Source organism: Ptychodera flava, chromosome 5, assembly GCF_041260155.1.
Source record: "Ptychodera flava strain L36383 chromosome 5, AS_Pfla_20210202, whole genome shotgun sequence".
In the NCBI taxonomy this organism is placed as follows: domain Eukaryota; kingdom Metazoa; phylum Hemichordata; class Enteropneusta; family Ptychoderidae; genus Ptychodera; species Ptychodera flava.
In genome coordinates this window covers 38,558,608-38,577,949 of record NC_091932.1, presented here as the reverse complement: position 1 = coordinate 38,577,949, position 19,342 = coordinate 38,558,608, and the positions used below count along the sequence as shown (strand labels likewise).

Below are 19,342 nucleotides of genomic sequence, written 5' to 3'. Positions count from 1 at the left end.
TCATCTTTTTGATAATTTTGGACAAAATGGGCATCACATTTCATTGGCTACAGTTTGTCATCAAAACTTGAGTTATAGGCTGAAAAAAATTGACTAGGGTATATTTTATAATGTTTACAAAATTGAACTGTGGTGCTCTAAGGATTGGTTCCTATTTGAATGCCTATGATAATTACATTTCACAACCAAACGTTCAGTGAAGTTGTATGGTTTGATTGGCAAGTGTGCATTCAAATTAAGTACAACAGTAACAGGGGCAAAGTCTTTTTCTTTGGATATTGAATAAATTTTTGTTGTTAATTTTTTTAATGTTTTAGATGTCACTTTTTAACTGCTTAGCCACTAAAAAGAAACATCTGAAATTATAAACAAATCTCAATATATGATATAATTCATGAGTATGCCAAAAGTAATATCTAACAGAAACGTATGCTAACCAGTTGCTGTGAAACACTACAATCCTCAGAATGTGTAAAGGGAGGTTATACTCTGCCATTTGAAGTGTTACCTATTAATAATGTCAATTGTGGTCCCTCATGGTTCATTTTCCTTCAGAAATGTCATCTTTTACTCAGAATATCATTGTAAACAAAGACTTTGTCCCTTCTAACATTGAAGTTGTGTGGAAGATAACTTTTCACTGTGTAAAATTTGCACAACTAGGCATGGCTGTAATGGTACAGGACCACTTTCACACTTGCTAATAAAGCCGAGCAACTCTTCTGACAATCCCACCAAAGTATACAACAGAGACAGCTTGCAAGTGAAAATGTTAACCTTTAACTGAGCAGCATCCATTTATCAGGGTAGAATTGTCTGAATTTTGATATTATTTCATCTCCTATTTGGTGTGAGTCAGCTAGCCTATATCAAAATTTGTTGCAGAAACTGCTTACACATTCCTTTTGCTTTATATATTTGAATTTGTTCACTTAATGGTTAAACCTAATCAATTATCATAGACATGAATATTCAATGGGCGCTATTCACACTTAAGTCTATACATGGATTACTGACCACAGATTCTTGATCAGAAATATCACTGTTACTATCAGATCCAGAGATCCCTATATTTGATGTTGTGCCTCTACCATGCTTTGGTAAGTCTGCTTTTCTTTTCTCTTCATGTCTAAAGAAGAATAAAATTTGAGAATTAAAATTTCATATGTGGCAATATCATTATCAGTATCTGTAGACAGTTGCAAGATGCTAATATGGTGAAATTATATGTATAATTGTTCAGGGCTACCTGTTTGATGAGATATTGTTAATGTTTCACAATATTCTCAATGCTTTAGCAGTGAATAATGGGTATTTTCATCTACAGTACAGAATTCGTACAGTTCTGTTCTGAACTTGTGGCCTGCATGTACCACTTAAACATATTTTGCATCATGTCTGACTTGTAAATATTTGACACTTCACAGAGCTTTTGACTACCACTAAGTATAGTCAAGCTAGTTCACAAATCTGGACCATTTAATGAAAAAACAAAGTGTAAAGATTCTTTTCCCCATTTATTTTGAAAAGGTGGCATAAATTTGATGGAAAAGTAACACGAAAACAACTCTAAATGTAAAAGAATGCAATCCCTTGCCTGTTAGATGTCTTGAAATCCTCTTCACTATTCTTGGAAGGAGATGGCAGTGAATCTGGTATCACTATCTCACAATTATCCATGTCTACTTTGCATTCTGGAACTTATCAACACAAAAACAAAAGTTTGAATTGATTAATATGTTCAAAGAAATAGAAACTATGTATTTATTGCAATATACATAGTCAATTAGGAGACAGTCTGATTCCCCATTTATTAAATTCTCCACTCTGGAGACAGAGAGATGACAGAATTTCTTTCTTCAGAATCTGCAACTATACAACAAAAGCTGTCAATAACAGTGAAAAAGATATGCAAATTACTATCTGAGGGGGTCTCAAAAAAGGTGTGAACTAGAATCTAGGGTCTGCAAATCATTGATAATCACTGGCCGTCTTCAGATTGGTCACTGGAAAGCATCACAAATGTCATTACACATCACTTTCCATTGTTATTCAGTTTGCTATAATGCTTTTCTGTCACAGAGACAATCAAGCGATGCATTCTTGAAGTCTGCCAAAGTTTGATTCAGTTTGCAATGATTGAATTCTGTGAAGCCCAAATCAATCACTTGTAAGCATTGTAATTACACAGCCTGCCTTTGCTGAGTTGGACTGGTTCTAGTCTTAAATTTGTGAAAGTTCAACTTGATATTCTCCCGTTATTTTTTAACTATTTTCATTTCCCTTCAAATTAAGGAATATCGCTAAAGTGTACGATTGCAGGTACAGTTGCAACAGACAAACATGGAAGGGGATATACCGTAGTTCAAAGCTCTGATAAAACAGACAAACTAACCATGGTTTGTTGAATTTTGTTTTGGTAATGGTTCTTTGAAAGTAAACTCTGTAGTGCTGCTAATAGATGTCTCGCTTGGACTTGTAGCTGGCTGCATCTTTGATATTGGTTTGTGCTGTACATGTTTTGCAGCAATAGAACTGATGTCACTGCTATGGTCACTACTATCAGTAGCTTGTACCAATTGAAGTGGTGTCTTCACTCTACCACTTGGTCTCTGCTTGGACCTGTCAGGAGTCTTGGCGGATGCTATCTCTGAAAAACACATTGCAAGAATGAGAAGTGTAAAAAATAACAGAAATGCCATAAATATCTTCAATAATATTTATCAGTTTTCCCCATTACTGATTGTTAACAGGACAGTTTTTAACAAATAACAAATTTGACAAAAATAATGAATCACAGCATAGTAGTAAAGGTTCTGAAGAAATTATATATTAGCTGACAAACAGACCAAGCAGTAACTACTATGGAGGATACACATAAAAAAATATCATTTATTTTCAACAGCAACATGGTCCGACTTCAACTTCTTAGAACAAGCTGCTAATTTTAGAAAAACACCTCCATATGCCATGACATTAGGGCACCGGGGCTGGGATTAGGACTGAAAAAAGTTTAAATATTTTCTACAACTATTTTGTTATTTTTTCCTAGAATAGAAAACTGAAATATAGAATGTTGTCGGAGCTTACCAGAGTCAGAAGCACATATTTTGTAACATTTGGCAGACTTTGTTGTGACAGCTGAGGATGGTTTTGTGGTCGGTGTTTTCAGTTTCACTGCTGACTGACTGCGTGGTGTGACTATTATCTCTAATGGGACAGACACTTTGTGCAGACCAGAGCTCTTTTAGTCGCATGAAAAGAAAAAAACATACCAGATATCTATTCATCTACTTATATGGGAAGAGAAAAATACTATTAAAATGGCAATTTCTCAGTATTTCATAGGTAGTGATTTACACTGATCTGACCTGTATGTACAATAGATTGTACAGGCTGAAAATGTCCACACCCAAGATGTGTCATGTTTCAGAAAAAACTTGAATAAACATATTTAAGAGTTTTAATTATCTATTTTATGTATACTGAAATATCAAAAAGTTACATGTCAGAGGGTCTTGTTACTTTACAACTCTTTCACTGTTATGACAGTACATGACAATATTTGTTAAATCCATAATTCAAAATATTACAGATGCAGCACAACAAGAAGCATTGTAGCTGTTTATGACACTAAATGATGCATTGTTTAACACTAGTAGCATGGCATTCATCTCTGATGGCATTTACTGATGGCATTTGCTTGTTTAATGAGAAGTTTCAACTATATGAGAGATGCATCTGCCCTATGTAAAATAATCTTGCTCTAAGCAATAGATGATTTTGGACTAGAGGCAGTTTTAGTGATTTTTGGACAAGTGGCAGTCTATGATCTAATTTGGTAGTACCTGGAACACTAGCATTGTTTCCTACCTTTCTGGATGATAGTGAATATACTACTTCAGAGTCACCGACTCCATTGGTGAAATGGTTGTCACTTGATTTGAATTCCGACCCAGATGTATCAACAGACTGTCAAAAAAAACCAGATTATGACCATTCAGTGATATCTACAATTGATGATTAATGATAAATTATTTATTGCCTGTCTCAAACAGTTTATTTCACTTCTCAATGTTCTGAATTTGGTAAGCAGTATAGGTTGGAACAATTAATGGTAATGACTTTTTTACAATCATTCAGCCCCCTCATTTTAAGACATTTTCTGTATTCTATTACTTTACCCATTAATTATCTCAATATTTTAATCAATGTCAGGTTTTCATGGAAAGATATTTCAACTTTTTAGCCACCAATCATTTCAATGTTTTTCACAATCTGTTAGATCTTTACATAAAGATATTTGAAATTTTATGTAAGTAAATGGAAGCAAAACAATGTTACGTTTCAGTTGGCTGAGTCAAATGATAAAGTAAATGTGAAATACCCATCAAATCTTGTATACGATAGTGAATTATGCTTGCAAATTCGTGTTTCTAAACATTGGTCACTAGTGTAAACTTTTAATGGTAGTACAATCATTCAAATGTATGAAACATCAAAATTCATACCTGCTGGTAGGGAGAATTTGAAACCACACTGCTGACAGATGCTGCATCGTCTTTTTTCCATCTCATCAGAGTTGAGTCTGCAGGTACTGATGCTTTCATGGATGACTACAAGAGAACCAGTGGATACTTCAGCAAAATATATGAACACTTTATACTATGTCAACCTGCTCTCTGTACTTTCACAATAGGAAAAACGGCCTATTGTCAATGTTTGAATATTCATAAGTTGCTGTTTAACTTTTTTAATTTCATAATTCAGATATCATCAATTACTCCTTTCAAATTTCACCAACATTTACATGTAAGAACAAATGAATACACAGCAGGGCTCGAAATAATACCTGTCTGCCTGTCCCGGACAAGTGAAATTTGGCCTGGGACAAGCAGTTTTGAAAAGTACTTGTCCAAGTGGACAGGTAGGTTTTTTCAGCCAGTATTTCAACCTATTGACTACAGCAAATATTCATAAGTTTAAATTTATGTACCTTTTAAAATTTTGAAAATCATTTTTTGGATATTTACCTGTCAGAAAAAAGTAAAAGAAAGTTCGATAATATCTAATCACTGTTTACAGGAGGCAGCCATGTTGATTTATCCAAGGTCACGTCTCAAATCTCTCAGATTGAGAGATTCTCAGGGCTATCTCGACACCGAGGGGGCTATTACACTAATTTGCATATGGTACAGACATGAGTTTGTTGAATTTTCCCGGATTCACTCACTGTGTTCTGTCAAAGACGTCCTATCAAACTAATGTAAAATGACATTCAATTTCTCTAGACATTATGTCTCAGGTGAGTTGAAATTAGTATAGTTTCTCAGAATAAATTAGGCCGTTTTGGATCGGTACTTTTCTCACTGGGACAGGTACTTTTTATTTTGACTTGTCCCGTGGACAGGTGTTTGAAAAAAAGTATTTCAAGCCCTGCACAGGTGATTATGAGACATGAACATCTGTTCAGCGAATCTAAGTTTAGACCGAAACTTTAGTATGCAACATGGAACAAAGAATCACTCTTTCTCACCTTTTCAGTAGACTGTTGACATTTTTCAATTCCAAAACATGCTACAGTAGCATGACGTAGTGGAAATTTGTCAGCAAATGTGATTTTTACTTGTGTTGAATGGACGTTTGGAACAAACTCAAAGAGTTCACTGGCAGGTACAGACAAGGTTAAAACTAGTTCATTAACATCTTGAATTTCTAGAGAAAGAAATAAGACAATTGTTCAGTGTTTCATAATTCAATTCCCATTAACGATAATTATAATCATAAAATGGAAATTCCTCTGTGAAACAACAAAAATAGTGAAGCCATCAAAGAACTTTCATGCTTGCAATTAAATATTTACATGTATTTGTAACATCTTACATTTTTTAAGTTTGCTCATCTCATTGCAATGCAATACTCAAGGAGTTCTGAACACCTTATATTATCTGATGTTAACACAGAAATGCAAAAAAGCAGCTTAATTCTTGTGCAAAGTCAACTACCACCACAACCACTGTAATTACAGATACCATCTGAAAACAATGCACAATGAAAAAACAGGTGTTTTTGGTCATCAAATCAAATCAAAATTTATGACAACATTTCAATATATTGATAACTTGAAATCAACACAAAGATATTCTTACCATTGATGTGGAAGTTCACAAGGTCACTTTTTCTAATGGCTATTGTTTCCCACATATCACTAGACTGTGAACCAAAAAGTCAAAAAGTTGGTTATTTGAGTTTTGAAAAAGTAAAGGTATCTTGAAAAGGCGGGTACACATTGACTTCTGGGTATTTCTGATCAACACTCATTACATCAATGTGTGACAGACTTCACTGAAAAACATATTTGGACAGAATACAAATGACATTCTGTTCCCTATTGTCATGTGACTTTGTACATTTTCAAAGACCAATATAAAGACATAATTTACTATATCCCTTGGTCTGATATTTCATAAAGATAGTCACATAAAAATATTTTCACAATAAACATTTCATCACATCATATAAACTCGTCATCGCTCACACTGCATCACTAGAGGGTGCTATTTAGTTTTGCTTAGTATCAGTCAAATGCTTAAAAAACATGTCTTTACTATCATTTAAGCCTCCCTCATTATTCTTTTTAAAATTCATCATGTGACAAAGTATCATAAATTTTAAGCAAATTATACAAAACAGTTTTACCTTGAGAGGGAAATTCAAGATATTCAAATTGAGAAACATCAAGTTTAACATTTCCAATCATACATTTTCTGGGAATCAAATAATGGCTTAGTTCCCTTTATTCTTTATCCTGAAAATTTGGTTTAACAAAATAACCCCTGAGGTATCAGATTCATTAAGTTTAGCCTTTCCTGCAAATAATATCTATCTAGGGGTGGAATACTTTCTGTCAGGATAATATTGAACATACCTCTACAGGATCATCAGGGTTCCCAGAGACAAACATTGTCATTGACTGGCTTTCTATGTTAAAATCCACCCAGAACTCTGACAAATTTTCATCAACTGGTTTTTGTAGCTGGAACAAACAACCAACAACAAATCAGTGTACTTTTCACAATGTCCTCTTACTTCTATCATTTCCTGACATTCTATTTCAAATGGAATGTTCACATATATGATTCGTCTGTCACTGAAAAACATGATTTAATGAACCTCTTTCACATTTTTCAATGGGCCGAGATATTTCCACAATCATTATCGGCTGTAAAAGACAAATCAAACAATATATGACACTCACAAATATAACTCTAACATATACAAACCTGTGTATTACCAAGAATTGCTGAAATGCAGGGCAAAGAATAGACCCTAGGGAAAAAAAGATACAAATTTTGTCTTTATAAAGTTGTATGGTAATGAAATGTTTTTTGGGGGGCTGGATATTCAGCTTCCAACCTAACTTCATTAATCTTTGAACATATATGACCAAGTGTGGGGATATATCATCAACACCTCTTAACACAATTCACAGACAACAAAAAAGTGACATAAACAAAATTAATGTGACCATGACTCCCTATTTCAACAATATTGAAGTATAAAAACATCATATTCAACTTTTATATGTTGTAACAAATCTGAATTAACTAAGATGGAATAGCACTGACAAGAACAGAAGTAACTGATAGGAATTGTCTGCAAGTGTTGATTTGCAAGAGAATATGGAATTAGATAGCTAGATAGATAAATACCTTTGTTTATCTCCCATAGATGAGTTGAGCATGTTCAAAAAATTCCGACAATCCTGTAATATCAAAGATTACACATTTACAACTCTATTCTAATCTCCCTGTGGAAAGATCTGGTCACAATACAGAAATAGCTGAATAGCATTGATCTTGGGTAACTAAAATACTGGATCTCAAAGTCATATCACCAGACTTTGGTAGAACTTCATAGAAGAAATGGACTTGGTAGAACTCCATAGATGAAATGGACTTCATTAGAGAAAAGAGGACGGCACAAAGGAGTAAATCAGTAACACTATTTACACATGTCAAAATGGTATACATATAAGTAAAGTTACGGCCACAGTTTTCATTATAAATATAAAGGGGGTACAAGTCTAACCATTTCATATAATTTAACCATAACAGAAATCAAACATTGCTGGGGCAAGGCAACTGGATGAGACGAAAATTCAATGGAGAAATGATCAGTCTTTCATTTCATTTCTCTCTAATGCAGGTCAAACTTTGCTAAACAAAACAATACAATTGTTCAAAATTTGTTAGGAAAGAGACTTAGCATTGCCATGCACATACATCCATAGGCAACTTGTGAGATAGAAAGTCATCCTGTAGTAACCAAAGTATGTCAACTTGTGCATATATCAGCATAAAAAGATTTCCATCTGGATAAAACAAAGTTTTCTGCAACACGTGTAGCTGCATTGCCAGCACTGAAGCAGCTTAATTCAATAATTGACTGAAATATTCTCTGAAGAGCTTGTGTTAAGCTGATTACAGTTGTATCAATAAATTAATGTACAATAAATATATTAATCACAAGTTTACTCCTGATGTGACTTACAGTTTCAAATTGCTTCTCTCTAATTGCAGCAAATTCATTAGTCTCTGTACTGCCATGAAACCACTTTTTTGCAAACAAGGCTCTGTTTTTCTTCACTGTGGTGCGGAAGAGTGTCTCAATGATAGACACTTGCATTTCAAAGTCACCTGCTGTGTACAACAACTTGGCAAGACATGTCCTACAAAATGAATTGAAAAAATAAAAAACTTTGCGCAACATGCACAATAAATACAAAATAAAATGTCATACGCTGAATACTGCAGTGTTCCATGAAAAACAGATACTGAAGAAGGCACACCAATACTAGAATACACACATTTTAATGTACATTTCTACAAGTGGTTTTGTTTGTATCTTGGTCCATTCAAATTGCAGGTTTATCCTGTTGACACTAATGTATAAGTAATTTAGAAACTTACTGCTTGCATTATCTTGCAGCATTGTTTGTTAGACTATAGAATAATTTACACCTACATTAGCTTAAATGTATCAGGTGTCTTCTGTAAGATTTCTTTGGCGTTGTTTTCAATACCCTCCAGTAATGGGTTCAAGGTTTTCAGCACCTGTGGACAGGAAGGAACAATTCATCCAAACCATCTACAACAGTTGTTTATCAATGTCAATTGAAAGCTAACGGTCTAACATGAAAAGTTTCCACTCTCTTGAGTGACTTCTACAATTGTTCAAGTGTGAGGCATACACTGATGCAGGTAATATGCAATTCCACAACTCTGAATCATGTTTCACCCTTCCCATATATGTCTTTCAAACTGTTCATGTTTCACCCTTCCCATGTCTTTCAAACTGTTTTGTTTTTCCTCCTTGATGGAACAGAGCAGCTGCCCTTGCCTCTATCCTGGATTAGGACATTGTAACAATAATTGTTGCTTGAATACTTTCTGCTGGGTATAGCTCTACATGTCTTCATTGAAAATTGTATATATTCACTGTAGAATAGTTTTTGGCTAATTGTAATTGAACGATGGCATTTCACAGCTGCACAAACTAGCAAACACAAAAGCTTACAAAATTAATATTCACTTTACTTGAGACTTAAGAATTGCACATGCCAAAATGAACTCCTTATCAAGTTGAAATCAGTGATTGACATGAACTGCTTACTAAAGAGCGTCATAACTTACGTCTATTCTTGTCTTAAAGCTGTTTTTGGTGTCAATTGCAAATTCCATCAGGAGTTCTGTGAATGATGATACCATCACAGCTTTCCCTTTCAAGCAGTTTTCACCAATGTCCTACATGAACAGTAAAAATGTGTGTAAGTAACAGAGCATGAAGAGTACTTCAAAAGGCAGTTGCTGTCATTGGATATTCTGTTATTTTTGTCTCATTTTTGAAATGGTTACATTATTCAGCATCTTGTAACTGGATGAAAAGGTGACTGACAAAACATAGCTTAACCTCTGCACAAAGATAAAAGACATAATGAAAGAAAGTATATATTTCTGCTGATTATCACAAATATGCAACAAGCTTACTTACTCCACAGACTGAAAACATTGCAGTGTTCGAAATAATCGGTGGCAATGGTGGCATTTGCCACCAAAAACTATCAATCTGCCACCATTTTTTTTTTCTGGTGGTATTTTTCTGCCACTAAATTTTGGGTCATCATGTCATCGATCCCACGGCTTGAACAAAGGAACACTGAAGGAACACGCGTTGTCTGACGGCGGAAAAACTCATTAGTAAAAAAAAAACCGAACTAATTGCGACATTTTGGCATGAATAAAAAGATAGCGTGAATCCAAACTTGTGATTGGCTAATCTCCATATCGATGACAGCAGCTTTTGTTACACTTGACATGTTGTTGCCCTCTGTGATAGCCGCATATGCAGTCATAGGGCACAAGATAAAAGCATGTTGTGACATTTTGAAAACAAAGCCAAACTGCAGCCTGCATGAATTAAATAATAATAAATACTTGCAATTCATTAGTCAGTACAGGGCTCGAAAATTCCTATCGCCCGACGCCCGTGGCTAGTGAATTTTGCGTTCGGGCAAGTAAAATCAATATGCTTCCTGTCCGATGGGCAAGTGCACCAGCGGGTGAATTAACTAAGCCCTGGACAATTCAAGCTTGAAAACGTATTTCATTATGTCTGTACACGCCTACAATCATTGTAAGTCCTTCAACTCTCCAAAGTTTTTCTGAAAACCCTTGAAAATCCGCCCGACATCGCAAAATAATCGTTCTTGCTGTTGTAAAACACAAAAAGTCGTAAAAATAGAGTTTTGCGACATGTTCTCTACGACGACACGGAGTGAACTCACTGTTCTGTATGTGTATGCCGTGAAGTGGTATGCTCTTGACAGTGGTTGCCATTCTGTTTGTGCAAGTGTATGAGTAGTATGACAGTCGATTGGCTTCACGCGATAGTGTAATTGCACCATGTGCTTGGTAAATGGATGTAAACTTATTCGAAGCCATGGATCTCGGCAAATGCTTACTGTTCAACGTAAATCAACACCCAGTTGAAAAATTACAAGTTTACATCGTAGTCAAAATGGGCTCAGCCGACCAAGGAGGCCATACATTGCAGCTACGTAGTACATGAGATGCAGACAGTTTCAAATTACGTGACCTTGGTTGTTAGGAATCGGCTCTCACTTACAGAAAACAAATCTGCACTGAAGAGTAACGGAAACGAAACTTGAATTTTATCTGCTCTCTTGACGAATACATTTATCAAAATAAAACTGTGAAAGACTGCTGTGCTCTGTGAGCAAACATGTAAACAGGTAAAAGGGTTGCAGATGTGCATGTGCGCATGCATTGGCAGATAGACACCAGCAGAGCAGTTGTTTGTGATCTCAGCTTGATAGTAAAGAGCAGCAGCCAGCCATGCACATTGTAAATCACACAATCTTATTACTCTTATGCAAAGATTTTAATTTGGATTAGGTTGTGGAAAAATTCCAAATTCAAAGATGTTTTCTAGATGGCCAAATCTACAGAAAAGACTAAAGTATTCTCACATTTCTTCTGCGACATTTCAGATTTGGTAATAGTCCTTCATTTTAACAAGATGTACATGTAGTTCATGTTCGAATATGTTTTTTCACTCTTTGAATTCACTTCATATGGTCAAACTCTTGCTCTCTGTTACAAATTACTGGTACAGTTGTTAGAAATATAGGGCAAGTAATTTTTCCTCTCGGCCAAGTAAAAATGAAATTCACGTGTCCCACTGTAAGTTTGAAATTTTTTTTTTTCGAGGCCTGCAGTATGGGTTGACTTTTTGTGACGTGTACTCACCATATTTCCAAGAATTTATAAATTAGAATGAGTATGTAGCAATAATGACAAAATGTTGTATTATACCGATCACATGATGTGTTAAACTGCCACCAGATTTTTCATAATTGCCACCTGATTTTATATCCGGTGGCAAACTTTTGCCACAAGAAATAAAAAAGTATTTCTATCCCTGCATTGGCATACAACAGAGTAAGATACCGTACTTGACACATCTTATGTCAAGATTATTTGGGTTCATGAATGGTTCTGAAAGGAATTCATTTTTTTCCAACAAACAAAAACACATCAAAAATGTCACTATGCTGCTTTCACTTGAGAAAGCTGAGAGTAACAACACTGACAATGTTCTGAACAAAACCACAGACAGACCAACAAATATAAATTGTTGTTGGCTCCTTTTTTGAAATTCTAAAACATTGTCAGTACTGATGGTTTTGTCATGAAAGCTTCAGATTTTGGCAGGCAAAAAACCATTTTCTTTCAAGTTTGCATGATTTTACAATTTTTGTCAAAAAGGAAATATAAAAATTGTGAAGACTAACGCCCTTTGTAAGTCCTATAGTTGTTTAACCTGACTCTTGTGGCCAGTTCAAGAAACAAAATATTCAACCATGCATGAAAATATTATGTCATGATGTGGGTTATAAGAATCATCAAGACTGGTGAGTCAACCAGTTTTATATTTTTGTTAATGTTAGATTCCATATTTAAATTGGATATCCTACAGTACAGAACCTCTCATCCATGCCCCTAATCATTTACATACGCTCGAGGGAAAAATACTTGAAAATTCACAGACTTACTGTGATGGTGTCACATATCCTCTCCATGAAATGCTCTGGTGTTACTTTTTGATGTATTTCATCTGCTTTTGATAACAAATGGCTTGCCTTGTCAAATATCCTCACTAAAAAGAGGAAAGTTTTGTAAGCAGACTATATGTGATTGCCAGAAAATTACATATATTTTATAAAATGCTGAGACAGCAAAATTAACGGTAGTCTATTATTATCAAGTATTGCTACAAAAATAGAAAAAATTACAGTATACTCCTCCCATTCAACAGCTACAGAGATTTAAAACCTTTATCATCAGGACTACTGCATCAAACCCTTTGCAATTATTCCTTTTCATGGACATAAATGTAAACTCTCAACTTTGTGATTTCTTTTACTAATAATCAAGCACAATGTTTACACACAAAAAAGACCCCAAAGATGTTAAGAATCTTCCTGTTTTACGGAAACCTACCTAGATATTTGCTAATGCCTGCCTCAAGTAAAAACAGCAAGCCCTCTGAGTTGTCAAACTTTGCAAAAGAGGATATGACATCTAACATCACACACACCTGATGAATGTTTCCTGTTTCAAGTCCCTATTGTAGAGAAGTAAATGTTAATATCGCAAATCCTTTCACAATATTTTGTTTCTAAAAGTCTTAGGCTTTCAATTTTAGTTTCATAATGCAGGGGTGTTGTCAACACTACTCCCAATCAGAGTCATTCCACATACAATTCAAACTATATAGCAAAATATACACAACATTTAACTGATAATTACAGCCCTTCACACAAGGTTTAGCTGAAGTGATGTCACAGTGCTGCAAAACTCATTGTAGCCAACCAGGGCGGCTCTCTTATCCTCTAGAACCTCCAGTGATTCTGCAGCTGAAAATATTTTGTATAAACACTGAAACACAAATTTTTGTCTTATACATAATGAGCCCTTTCAAAAATTTGTGGGTAAGATATCACATACCAATTAACATTAACATCATATTTATGAAGGAGACTTAGATATATATGAACACAATTAGGAGAAATATTAGACAGCCTTCTAATATGGATTTTCACATGAATCTTACTTGACATATCTTGGATTAAATTTTGTCACAGACAGCAATCTTGCATTTCTGAAATATTTATGAAGGAGACTTAGATATATCAACAAAATTGGGGAAATGTTAGACAGCCTCATAATATGGATTTTCATATGAATCTTACCTGACGTATATTGGATTTCATTTTGTCACAGACAGCAATGTTGCATTTCTGAGGGACTGAGCTCTCTCCATTGATGTAATCTTGAAGTTCACTGATATACTTGCATCCCTTGTTAGAGCTCAAAAGAAGTGATTGCAACTGGGAAAAATAAAATACAAATATCACAAATCACAGGAATCATAATTGTTATATGTGTATTTCCTCATGACTGTTTGATAAATATACTTTGTACTTAAGTCATGGATATTTATTTATCTGGAATTCACACGGGAATGTGTTATGAGGGCGTTTTAGGTGAAGTCGCATCTAAAGCAGGAGCATATGCAAGCACAATAGTGTTACATAGTTTACATCAAGACATGATATAGCATGACAAAATTTTCACAGTATGCTATTTATGTATCTTAATGCTGTGTATGGCTCTAAAGACATACTCTGTTGAAAAAATTTGAAATGTGTAATATAATCAACTCACCCTTAACTCTGGGTCTTTCATTTTGACTTTCTGTGAGAGAAACATATCATTAGTCATTCTTGCAGAATTCACTGTTATAGAATGCTAAAGTTTGATCACATTGTGCGTGAAAAATGCCACTCATTTTCATCAGTAATCGGATACAATACGAATTACTACAGTGCTCAATAAGATGAAAACTTGAAAATGCTAAATCAGTTTCCCACAGGTGAAGCTGTTCCCGAAGTAACCATGGTGGCATCCCTCTTTAAAAAAAGCAGACGGAACATATCCTAAAGGTGCATTGAACAATGATAAAATCTCAAAGTAATATTGTTGGATACATAAATTTTTCAGATAAAACGAAATGAAGGACGACCATGGTCAGTGACAAACATCTTCTGCACTTCCAAGAGGTAGCTCTGAATGGCAGGGCTGTGTGTTACCGGCGTTATACGGCCTCCCATAACGCCGGTAACACACAGCCCTGCCATGCAGAGCTATTTCCAGAGATAGCTGCAATGATTGTACATACATCACATGTAAATGTAATTTTGTTTCCTTGCGAAGACTAGCCTGCCTAAGTAGTCGGTTTCGTTTAGATGAATAATGGCAACGATATGTACAAATTGTCCCACTTTTCGAGAAAAAAAAATCGTCATTCGCATATCTAAGTGTAATTCGGCACGGACGTCAAGAAGAGACTCTTTTACGGCCACGAAGAGACGAACTTACTTGTCCGTCTAACTCAGTGATTGTCCGACAACAGAGAAAGTACTGGTTTAATGGTGAAATAATTTGTATCGCGGTCAGAAATCTGCCACTCAGTCCCTCGTAACAACAGCCGCGAAATCATAGGGGAAAACGCAATCACGTTTTCAGTCAAATTGGTCTGTTCGCTCTTTGGCGCAAAAACCTGGATAGACGAAGGTACTGCCAGAATCTCAATACTATACTGTATACAGTCTAAACGAAGCACCCCGGGATGCCTTGGGAGTTGGGTACTCGATCATCGATGATAATTGTCGTCTGCACAGAGATGCAAGTGATTATGGAATATTTACAATTTTTGACTATTTTGATTACATCACGAAAGAAGAGTGTTACGATATATATTAGCAAACCTTATGATACAAAACGGAAAACGTCCTGGTCCAAAAGGTAGCGAGATACTCTGCTTTTGGAGAAAATAATTCACCCTGCCGGTTGACCGTGTAGCCTGAACCGAGTTGAACTTTTTTTAAAATGGCCGCCAAAGCCGGGAAAATAGCTCCCAAATCCATCCGCCGAAAAAAGTACCTAGTACCTAGCAACTGTACACATACCATGTACAGCTGTACGTAGTATGCACAATTACGTAATCTACTGATGCTGCGTAATCTGGTAGAAAGTACCTGTTCCCATCAGATCATTAAAAGATTGTATCTCGATGTGAAAAAACCACGGTCTTTTGTGGCGAGTCAGAAAACCCGGACCGAGACGAGTCGAGACGAGACCAAAAGACCTCCTATCTTACTGATAGAAAAGTTACGGGTTTTTTTGCACAAAGGCAGCATCTGTACCAATGCCACGGGAAAAAAAGGACGTTGATCCACTTCTGTCTTAGTCAAAGAAGTGATATCCCACCCCTACCATCGACTAATGCTTGTTCATTTTCGTACATTCTAGTCAGTGGTTACATAGTTCTCCGAATTTGAATCTTAATCTGAGGCTGCCTCAGATTCAACACACAAAACATACATGTACTATAGTATGGGATAGTATCGGTAATGTAGAAAAATGGTGCAGAGCCACTTTAGGTGCCTGTCAATAGACAAAAGTTGGCTATTGACACGCGGGACGTATTTCTTCATAATTCACCACATTTTAGTGAAATAAACTGCTCTTCTTCCACGTAAATGAAGAACACATTGTTCTGCCATGTAGTAATTACAAAATAAGTTCTATACGTCGGAAAATCAATATTTTGCAATGCTAGCGAAAGCTTTCACGCACGGTACGTTGTACGCGTTCACCGTGTCATTCTAGCATAACCACGGTCCTGCATATGCGTATTTTTGCCGATTGGTGATACTTATTTGGTACAATCCCTTTAGTGATGATGAGGTCCGTTTTGCATTGTAAAAGTCGGAAAATCTTAGTAGTTCACGTCAGAGAACTGTCATGACAGGCAACATGATTTCCGATGGCCGCGACATTGACAGCTTGGTCACTTTCGACATAACTCCGCATGCCTGCATTGAGAAACGACTATTACGATGGTGACAACATTCTAAAGCTTCGTCAGCTAATCCAAAATGGCAAGCAAAATGCACCCGAAGCGTAACTTCACGGCCTAGAACGGCGCGAGGCAAGAGTCAGAGAGAAAGATACAAGGAGTCTCAACACGGGGAGCAGACATTTTAACCTTGACCTCCAGTTCGGGTCAGCACTGGTGTGCTGCCTCCATGGTATAGTAAAACCAATGACCTTGGGTACGACAAAACTGTACCCGGAAATTAAAACATTTTGGTAAAAATTTTTTCTCGCTTAAAACATCGTAGTAAACATTGCTATCACTTTCAATATCATGTCTTTCCTTTTCAATGTGCAAAAAAGTTTTCAATATGGATCTATACTTGACAAATAGGTTTGCAGGGGAAGCAAAGTCGCCTTGCCCCCAAAAATTGATTTTTTTACCTAATAAACGTTTTGTTTACTTTATAACATTATTCTCAGAACTATTCTTAAAAGATGATGCCATTCAGGAGAAATTCCTGACTCTCCAATTGCAATAGCATTACCTCTTATCCTCATATTTCGGCTTTTCCTTTGCAATTAAAAGAACCGTGGACGACAACTTTGTTCATTCTTACGAACAAAATGGCAGAGGAAAACATTCTGAGAAGCACGAGGAAGTTTATTTCGCTAAAATCCGGTAAAATTTGGCTAACAAAGTCCCGCGTGTCAATAGCCAACTTTTGTCTATTGACAGGCGCCTGTCAATAGCCACGGGCATAAAATTAAACCTATGAGCTCCCAGTTTACTTTCCTATAATGTGTTTACAAATGGTGAATCTAATTTCTAAAAAATGATTACTTAAATCTCCTGTATGTATGTTTCTAATACAAGATTACCTATTTTGAATTCACAGTAGATATCATAGTAGAATCTGAATCTGGCGCTTATCGCTTAGGCCAAAATGCCGACGTCGCATCGCAGTTCCGTTTCGAGCTCGCCTTGAACTCAAGTTGAAAAAACCTCAACAAATCTTTTTTCAGTTGTTCCAATCGTTGATTGTGCTATCTCTTGCTTTGTGCATCGATCTTTGACACAGTCACTCTCAACAAACTGCAAGCTTTCTGTAGTATTGTATATATGATGTATTTACAACGCCTGGCCTGAGGGGTCATTATGGTCTCGTCTCGACTCGTCTCGGTCTGGGTTTTGAGACTCGCCGTCTTTTGTGGAGGGACCGTGGAAAAAACTTATGGTCGAGCATCGTTAGTGCTGATGTGTTCAAGACATCAAAAACAAAGGCCCAGCAGCTAGCGCGTCTGACTGCCGTCCCTTGAGTAGTCTCGGTGACCCAGACTCTGCTGGGAGCGCTGTCGCTTCCGCCCGGAGACGACTACCATGGAAAACTTACCATGGAAAACTTCAACCCGCCACACTTAAAATATCGTGGCGCGTAATAGAAAAGTTTCACCAACCAAAGCAAATCTGTTAAATATGGAAATCCCGTTGCGACATGCGACCTGCGACTTCAAAACCTGCGTCCTGCGAGTATGAAACATGCGACCTGCGACTTCGGCATTTAGACCTAGGTCACAGGCGCTCCTTAGCTGGGTACCCTAGTCTGCGTGTTTGTCAAACTGTGACCTGCGAGTTCACAACTGCGACATGCGTGTTTGTCAATATAAAGGAAAAGTTCGGATAATCGATTTAAATGCCTAAAACAAACTAATCGTTGTCAGATTAGTACAACATTTACTGTTAACATAACGAGCACTAGCAACGCTCAAAATATGCCCTAAAACAAAAACCCTTATTCTCGACCGCGGAGTGACGTCAGTAGGTGAAACGCGTACCAGCGAGGTGAATGAGAGCTCAGACGATACAGAAGAGGGAATGATACCGAAATTGTGTGGAAAAAGCAGAACGAAAAGTTATGTCATTTAAGTGTATTGAAACTTTGAATATTGTTTTGGTGGTTGAAAAATCCGAACCTCTTCAGGGCCCTGTGACGCAAAAATGACGTAAAAAACCGCAAGTGCCGCCCGGATGACCCACGGTCGAGAATAAGCGTCCAGAAACTCCGGTCGATGCTGGGTCATGTTAATTCTAATATGACACCACACACCGGATCGCTCACTATAGAGTCAGTCAATAGTGGCTAACTCTCAATAACGAATCTGGCTTCTCCTCGCGGACGAAGATGACTTCATCACATAACCAAGCGGAGGGGATACAAAACAAGAGAGCGACTGATGAAGGAACCCCATTTTTGGTTCCGAAACACCGTTAAGACACGGTCCCTCCATCAACAAACCGGTTTACCGAGGACCCAGATCACATGACTAATGTCAAAGCACTATCGATTCACCGGTGTCTCGCCATGTATTCCACGCAAAATAAATGCATGATCCTTTTATTCACCATATCATAATATTAAACAATCTTGGTAGAGCCGATGTGTGGAGTTGCCCTCATTTTCCTTTATAGGCCGCGTTCAAAAAATTGGGGGGGGGGGCCTGGAGGAATCGCGATTGAAATCTTATCTTTTTTCAGATCCCCCCTCAATACCCTCAAAAATTTTCAAGTGCCCCCCCTCAATACCCTCAAAAATGTTCAAGTCCCCCCCAATTACCATATAGCCGCATATTTATAAGGAATGCACGCAGAGTAAAAAAAACATGTAATGTGTCGTTCTGCACGCAAATGTTCAACACTATCTCTTATCAGCAGGTTGTAGAGCCATATACCTAGGGCAAGTTCTTAAATTGATTCATTTTTAAATGCATCAGTGAACTTTTTGGATTTCTCAGTCTAAGCCGACTTGAGTTTATCC

The 19,342-nt window shown here is 36.6% G+C and overlaps 1 protein-coding gene across 1 annotated transcript in view; it reads right to left on the bottom strand.

Moving 5' to 3' along the window:
• The window catches only part of LOC139133854 (synaptonemal complex protein 2-like), a 30,904-nt gene extending 15,379 nt beyond the window's left edge, over positions 1-15,525 (bottom strand). The window contains exons 1-19 of the mRNA XM_070700614.1: positions 15,416-15,525; positions 14,313-14,342; positions 13,838-13,975; positions 13,086-13,209; positions 12,638-12,741; positions 9,696-9,806; positions 9,028-9,116; positions 8,554-8,731; positions 7,713-7,765; positions 7,284-7,329; positions 6,929-7,036; positions 6,150-6,213; positions 5,537-5,715; positions 4,512-4,616; positions 3,874-3,972; positions 3,091-3,244; positions 2,396-2,650; positions 1,598-1,700; positions 1,018-1,129 (exon numbers count right to left, since the gene is read on the bottom strand). Of these exons, the coding sequence (XP_070556715.1) occupies positions 1,018-1,129; positions 1,598-1,700; positions 2,396-2,650; positions 3,091-3,244; positions 3,874-3,972; positions 4,512-4,616; positions 5,537-5,715; positions 6,150-6,213; positions 6,929-7,036; positions 7,284-7,329; positions 7,713-7,765; positions 8,554-8,731; positions 9,028-9,116; positions 9,696-9,806; positions 12,638-12,741; positions 13,086-13,209; positions 13,838-13,975; positions 14,313-14,333 (2,043 nt within the window). The 5' untranslated portion in view covers positions 14,334-14,342; positions 15,416-15,525. The remainder of the gene's footprint in view (positions 1-1,017; positions 1,130-1,597; positions 1,701-2,395; positions 2,651-3,090; positions 3,245-3,873; positions 3,973-4,511; positions 4,617-5,536; positions 5,716-6,149; positions 6,214-6,928; positions 7,037-7,283; positions 7,330-7,712; positions 7,766-8,553; positions 8,732-9,027; positions 9,117-9,695; positions 9,807-12,637; positions 12,742-13,085; positions 13,210-13,837; positions 13,976-14,312; positions 14,343-15,415) is intronic.
• Between the last annotated feature and the right edge of the window lie 3,817 nt (positions 15,526-19,342).